The sequence below is a fragment of the Arachis hypogaea genome, chromosome 9 (assembly GCF_003086295.3).
Source record: "Arachis hypogaea cultivar Tifrunner chromosome 9, arahy.Tifrunner.gnm2.J5K5, whole genome shotgun sequence".
Classification (NCBI taxonomy): domain Eukaryota; kingdom Viridiplantae; phylum Streptophyta; class Magnoliopsida; order Fabales; family Fabaceae; genus Arachis; species Arachis hypogaea.
In genome coordinates, this window is record NC_092044.1 from 32784867 (window position 1) to 32792481 (window position 7615).

General features: G+C 37.1%; 1 protein-coding gene and 1 non-coding gene across 2 annotated transcripts; one reads left to right on the plus strand and one right to left on the minus strand.

Moving 5' to 3' along the window:
• Positions 1-581: 581 nt before the first annotated feature.
• LOC112709069 (uncharacterized) lies at positions 582-1571 on the plus strand. Its single transcript, XM_025760971.1, has 2 exons — positions 582-1271; positions 1353-1571. The coding sequence occupies exons 1-2, from the start codon at positions 582-584 to the stop codon at positions 1569-1571; spliced, it is 909 nt and encodes a 302-aa protein (XP_025616756.1).
• A 3457-nt stretch (positions 1572-5028) lies between these two features.
• On the minus strand, positions 5029-5136 carry LOC112714151 (small nucleolar RNA R71). The gene has a single exon (XR_003159107.1). It is a non-coding gene; the product is annotated as a small nucleolar RNA R71 (small nucleolar RNA).
• Positions 5137-7615: the final 2479 nt, after the last annotated feature.

The window sequence follows — 7615 nt, forward strand, 5'->3', positions numbered from 1 at the left end:
AAATTGATGCAATTTTTAAGAGAAAAGTTACTGATAATGTTAGAGTTCAAACAAGTCAACCCTCTAATCTTATTTCACAAGAAGTTCAAGTAAGTGAACTCTCTAATCTTACTCAAAATACACATCAACATGAAGCCAAAGTACTAAGATTAGAAAGAGATGTTGATATTTCTTTACTAGAAAGGGATCTAGGAAAGCGACGTCCAATTTGGCAGTATAATATCAATGAACGTGATAAAATTTGTAGAGCATATATAATAGCTGGGTCATACCAACCAACAAATATTAGCTATCCAGCTTCTGGTAATAACAATCACCGTCGATATTTTCAATCTTCTTGGTTTAAAAAATTTCTAAATTGGTTAGAATATTCACCACAAAAAGATGCTGCTTATTGTTTGCCTTGCTACTTGTTTGGTAAACATTATGGTGCTCGCAATGATGGAAAAAATACATTTTCAGAGTTGGGATTTAGTAATTGGAAAAAAGTAAATAATGGGGTAAATTGTGCATTTGTATGTCACGAGGGTTCTATTCCTAATTCTCCCCATAATTTATGTGTGAAATTTTGTGATGATTTAATGGCTCAATCTAAGCATATAGACAAAGTTCTTGATAGTCATAATGATGAAACTATTGCAAATAACCGTTTAAGGTTAAAGACATCTATTAATGCTATTCAATGGCTTGCATTTCAAGCATGTGCATTAAGAGGCGGTGATGAAAGTCCTGGATCTTTGAATAGGGGAAATTTTATTGAGTTAATTAAGCTTTTGGCTTCCTGTAATCAGAATGTTAATAATGTTGTCCTTGAAAATTCTCCTGGAAATGCTCAATATATATCTCCCGGTGTTCAAAAAGATAAATTACATATCTTTGCTAGAAAAGTCTGTGCAACAATTCGAGAAGAAATTGGTGATTCTAAATTTTGTATAATTATTGATGAAGCAAGAGATGAGTCAAAGCAAGAACAAATGTTTATGGTTTTGAGATTTATAGACAAGCACGGTTGTGTTCAAGAAAGATTTTTTGATCTTATACATATTTCTGATACATGTTCTTTGACATTGAAAATAGAAATTTCATCAGTTCTTTCTCGTCATAATCATGATGTCCAAAATCTTAGGGGACAAGGGTACGATGGAGCTAGTAATATGCGTGGTGAATGGAATGGATTGCAAGCTCTATTTTTGAAAGATTGCCCTTTTGTTTATTACATTCATTGTCTTGCTCATCGATTACAATTAGCACTTGTTTCTGCAGCCAAAGAAGTTTGTTATGTTCATAAATTATTTTCAAAACTTACACTAATTGTGAATGTTGTGACTGTTTCTCCTAAATGTCATGATTAGTTAAAGGTTTCTCAAGTAAATAATATTGCAAACTTAATTGCCAATGATCATATTGTGACAGGTAGTGGACTTAATCAAATTGGTACTTTGCAAAGAGTTAGCAATACTAGATGGGGGTCTCATTTGAATTCTGTACGTAGCTTGTTATGCATGTTTGATGCTACTTGTGAAGTTCTTGAAAAAAAGCACCGAAGAGGGTCATTTTTCCACTCGTGGTGATGCTAGTGTTGCTTATGATGCTATCACATCCTTTGAATTTGTCTTTGTTTTGCATTTGATGAGAAATATTTTGGAAGTTAGTCATGATCTTTGTCAAGCTTTGCAACGAAAAAATCAAGACATATTGAATGCTTTAACTCTAGTTTCTACTACCAAGACTTTAATCCAAAGAATGAGAGAATCAAGTTGGGAGGCTTTCATAAAAGAAGTTTGATGAGCGGATAATTTATACGCTTTTTGGCATTGTTTTTAGGTAGTTTTTAGTAGGATCTAGCTACTTTTAGGGATGTTTTCATTAGTTTTTATGCTAAATTCACATTTCTGGACTTTACTATGAGTTTGTGTGTTTTTCTGTGATTTCGGGTATTTTTTGGCTGAAATTGAGGGAAGTGAGCAAAACTCTGATAAGAAGGCTGACAAAAGACTGTTGATGCTGTTGGATTCTGACCTCCCTGCACTCGAAATGGAATTTCTGGACTACAGATCTCCAAATGGCGCGCTCTCAACGGCGTTGGAAAGTAGACATCTAGAAAAACACACAAACTCATACTTTATTTGAGATTAGATGACGCAAACAGGCGCTCAACGCCAGTTTCATGCTGCATTCTGGAGTCAAACGCCAAAAACACGTCATGAACCAGAGTTGAACGCCAAAAACACGTTACAACTTGGCGTTCAATCCAAAAGAAGCCTCTGCACGTGTAAAGCTCAAGCTCAGCCCAAGCACACATCAAGTGGGCCCCGGAAGTGGATTTTTGCATCAATTACTTATTTCTGTAAACCCTAGTAGCTAGTTTAATATAAATAGAACTTTTTATTATTGTACTAGGCGTCTTTTGACAATATAGTCTCTTGACCATTCGGTCTTTCTGATCATTCATGGGGGCTGGCCATTCGGCCATGCCTGGACCACTATCACTTATGTATTTTCAACGGTGGAGTTTCTGCACACCATAGATTAAGGGTGTGGAGCTCTGCTCTACCTCGAGTTTCAATGCAATTACTACTATTTTCTATTCAATTCAGTTTATTCCTGTTCTAAGATATTCGTTGCACTTCCCATGATGAATGTGATGATCCGTGACACTCATCATCATTCTCACCTATGAACGCGTGACTGACAACCACTTCCGTTCTATCTTAGACCGAGCGCATATCTCTTGGATTCCTTGATCAGAATCTTCTTGGTATAAGCTAGAATTGATGGCGGCATTCATGAGAATCCGGAAAGTCTAAACCTTGTCTGTGGTGTTTTGAGTAGGATTCAGGGATTGAATGACTGTGACGAGCTTCAAACTCGCGATTGTTGGGCATGATGACAAGTGCAAAAGAATCAATGGATTCTATTCCGACATGATCGAGAACCGACAGATGATTAGCCGTGCTGTGACAGAGCATTTGGACCATTTTCACTGAGAGGATGGGATGTAGCCATTGACAATGGTGATGCCCTACATATAGCTTGCCATGGAAAGGAGTAAGAAGGATTGGATGAAGGCAGTAGGAAAGCAGAGATTTAGAAGGAGCACAGCATCTTCATACGCCTATCTGAAATTCCCACCAATGATCTACATAAGTATTTCTATCTTTATTTTCTGTTTATCTATTATTACTTTTCAAAAATTCCATAACCATTTATTATCCACCTAACTGAGATTTACAAGATAACCATAGCTTGCTTCATACCAACAATCTCCGTGGGATCGACCCTTACTCACATAAGGTTTATTACTTGGACGACCCAGTGCACTTGCTGGTTAGTTGTGCGAAGTTGTGAAGAAAGTGCTGAGTTAGTAGATGCGCATACCAAGTTGAATGCCATTATTAGAGATCACAATTTTGTGCACCAAGTTTTTGGTGCCATTGCCGGGGATTGTTTGAGTTTGAACAACTGACGGTTCATCTTGTTGCTTAGATTAGGTAATTTTCTTTTTGTTTTATTTTCAAAAAATTTTTCAAAAATCTTTCAAAAATTTTTCACTTGTTTTCGAAAATTTTCAGAGTTTTTAAGAATGAATTCTAAAGTTTCATGTAATATGTTGAAGCCTGGTTGGCTGTAAAGCCATGTCTAATTCCTGGACCAGAGCTTTTGACTAACATTACATGATTCTTGGAATTCTGATTGAGGACTTTGGATTCATTACTTCCTTTTTCCAAAATATGTTTTCGAAAAATTTATTACAAAAATCCAAAAAAATTAGAAAATCATAAAAATAAAAAATATTTTGTGTTTCTTGTTTGAGTATAGTGTCAATTTTTAAGTTGGGTGTCAATTGCATGTTTTTAAAAAGATTTTGCATTTTTCAAAAATTCATGCATGGTGTTCTTCATGATCTTCAAGTTATTTTTGGTAAGTCTTCTTGTTTGATCTTGATGTTTTCTTGTTTTGTGTCTTTTGTTGTTTTTCATATACATTTTTGCATTCATAGTGTCTAAGCATTAAAGATTTCTAAGTTTGGTGTCTTGCATGTTTTCTTTGCATAAAAAATTTTCAAAAATATGTTCTTGATGTTCATCATGATCTTCAAAGTGTTCTTGGTGTTCATCTTAACATTCATAGTGTTCTTGCATGCATCATTGGTTTTGATCTAAAAATTTTCATGTTTTGGGTCATTTTTATGTTTTTCCCTCTCATCATTAAAAATTCAAAAATAAAAAATATCTATTCCTTATTTCTCTCAAAATTTCAAAAATTTGAGTTGACTTGGTCAAAAATTTTTAAAATTTAGCTATTTCTTACAAGTCAAGTCAAATTTTCAAATTTAAAAATCTTATTTTTTCAAAATCTTTTTCAAAAATCAAATCTTTTTCATTTTTTATTATTTTTGAAATTTTTAAAATTTATTTTCAAAATCTTTTTCTTATCTTTATTTCAAAATTTTGAAAACTTTACTAACAATTAATGTGATTGATTCAAAAATTTGAAGTTTGTTACTTTCTTGTTAAGAGCATTCTTGTTTAGGCAGATCCTGAACCTGAAAGGACTCTGAAGAGGAAATTAAGAGAAGCTAAATTACAACAATTCAGAGACAACCTTACAGAAATTTTTAAAAAGGAAGAGGAGATGGCAGCCGAAAATAATAATGCAAGGAGGATGCTTGGTGATTATACTACACCTACTTCCAAGTTTGATGGAAGAAGCATCTCAATCCTTGCTATTGGAGCAAATAACTTTGAGCTGAAACCTCAACTAGTTGCTCTACTGCAACAGAACTGCAAGTTCCATGGACTTCCATCAGAAGATCCCTACCAGTTTTTAACTGAGTTCTTGCAGATCTGTGAGACTGTTAAGACTAATAGAGTAGATCCTGAAGTCTACAGGTTCATGCTTTTCCCCTTTGCTGTAAGAGACAGAGCTAGAATATGGTTGGATTTACAACCTAAAGATAGCCTGGACTCATGGGATAAGTTGGTCGCGGCCTTCTTGGCTAAGTTCTTTCCTCCTAAAAAGCTGAGCAAGCTTAGAGTGGATGTTCAGACCTTCAAACAAAAAGATGGTGAATCCCTCTATGAAGCTTGGGAAAGATACAAGCAGATGACCAAAAGGTGTCCTTCTGACATGCTTTCTAAATGGACCATTTTGGATATATTCTATTATGGCCTATCTGAATTCTCTAAGATGTCACTGGACCATTTTGCAGGTGGATCCATTCACCTAAAGAAAATGCCTGCAGAAGCTCAAGAACTCATTGACATGGTTGCAAATAACCAATTCATGTATACTTCTGAGAGGAATTCCGTGAGTAATGAGACACCTCAGAGGAAGGGAGTTCTTGAAATTGATGCTCTGAATGCCATACTGGCTCAGAATAAAATGTTGACTCAACAAGTCAACATGATTTCTCAAAGTCTAAATGGATGGCAAAATGCATCCAACAATACTAAAGAGGCATCTTCTAAAGAAGAAGCTTATGATCCTGAGAACCCTGCAATAGCAGAGATAAATTATATGGGTGAACCTTATGGAAACACCTATAATTCATCATGGAGAAATCATCTAAATTTCTCATGGAAGGATCAACAAAAGCCTCAGTAAGGCTTTAATAATGGTGGAAGAAATACGCTCAACAATAGGAAGCCTTATCCATCATCTTTTCAGCAACAGACAGAGAATTCTGAGTAGAGCACCTCTAACCTATCAAACTTAGTCTCTGATCTGTCTAAGGCCACTTTAAGTTTCATGAGTGAAACAAGGTCCTCCATTAGAAATCTGGAGGCACAAGTGGGCCAGCTGAGTAAGAAATCACTGAAACTCCTCCAAGTACTCTCCCAAGCAACACTGAAGAGAATCTAAAAAGAGAGTGCAAGGCCATTGACATAATCAACATAGCCGAACTTAGAGAGGAAGGAGAGGACGTGAATCCCAATGAGGAAAACCTCATAGGACGTCTCTCAAGCAAGAAGGAGCTCCCTATTGAGGACCTAAAGGAATCTGAGGCTCATATAGAGACCATAGAGATTCCATTAAACCTCCTTCTGCCATTCATGAGCTCTGAAAACTACTCTTCCTCTGAAGAGGATGAAGATGTAACTAGAGAGCAAGTTGCTCAATATCTAGGAGCCATCATGAAGCTGAATGCCAAATTGTTTGGTAATGAGACTTGGGAAGGTGAACCTCCCTTGCTCATTAATGAACTAGATACATAGATTCAATAAACCTTACCTCAAAAGAAACAAGATCCTGGTAAATTCTTAATACCCTGTACCATAGGCACCATGACCTTTGAAAAGGCTCTGTGTGACCTGGGGTTAGGCATAAATCTTATGCCACTCTCTGTAATGGAGAAGCTGGGGATCATTGAGGTACAACTTGCCATATTCACACTACAGATGGCAGACAAGTCAATAAGACAAGCTTATGGATTAGTAGAGGATGTGCTAGTGAAGGTTGAAGGCCTTTACATCCCTGTTGATTTCATAATCTTAGACACTAGGAAGGAGGAGGATGAATGCATCATCCTTGGAAGACCTTTCCTAGCCACAGCAGGAGCTGTGATTGATGTTGACAGAGGAGAATTAGTCCTTTAATTGAATGTGGACTACCTTGTGTTTAAGATCCAAGGGTGTTCCTCTGCAACCATGGAGATGAAGCATGAAAAGCTTCTCTCAGTCCAGAGTCAAACAGAGCCCCCACAATTAAACTCTAAGTTTGGTGTTGGGAAGCCACAACCAAACTCTAAGTTTGGTGTTGGGAGTCTACAACATTGACTTGATCACCTGTGAGGCTCCATGAGAGCCCACTGTCAAGCTATTGACATTAAAGAAGTGCTTATTAGGAGGCAACCCAATTTTTATTTATCTAATTTTATTTTTATTTTTATTATTCTTTTATGTTTTCTTAGGTTCATGATCATGTGGAGTCACAAAATAAATACTAAAATTAAAAACAGAATAAAAAACAGTAGAAGAAACAGCACACCCTGGAGGAAGGGCTTACTTGCGTTCAAACGCCAGTAAGGAGCATCTGGCTGGTGTTTAACGCCAGAACAGAGCATGGATCTGGCATCGAATGCCAGAAACAAGCAGTATCCTGGCGTTTAAATGCCTGGAATACATCTTGAGGAGAGCTGGCGCTGAACGCCAGAAACAAGCATGGAACTGGCATTCAATGCCAGAAACATGCTGCAAATGGGCGTTGAACGCCCAAAATAAGCATGAAGCTGGCATTCAACGCCAGAAACAAGCATCAATCTGGCATTGAACACCAGGATTGCATGCAAAGGGTGTTTTACATGCCTCATTGGTGCAGGGATGATAATCCTTGACACCTCAGGATCTGTGGACCCCACAGGATCCCCACCTACCTCAACTCACCTTCTTTCTTCTTCACACAATCCAATAACACTCTTCCCCAAAACCTTCACCAATCACCTAAATCTCTCTTCCCTATCACCTCTTCAACAATCACCTCAATATCTCTTCCCCATCACCTCGTCACCACTCACATCCATCCACTCTTCCCCATAAACCCCACCCACCTTCAAAATTCAAAATCCCTTTCCCACCCAACCCACCCTATATGGCCGAACCTTACCCCACTCCCT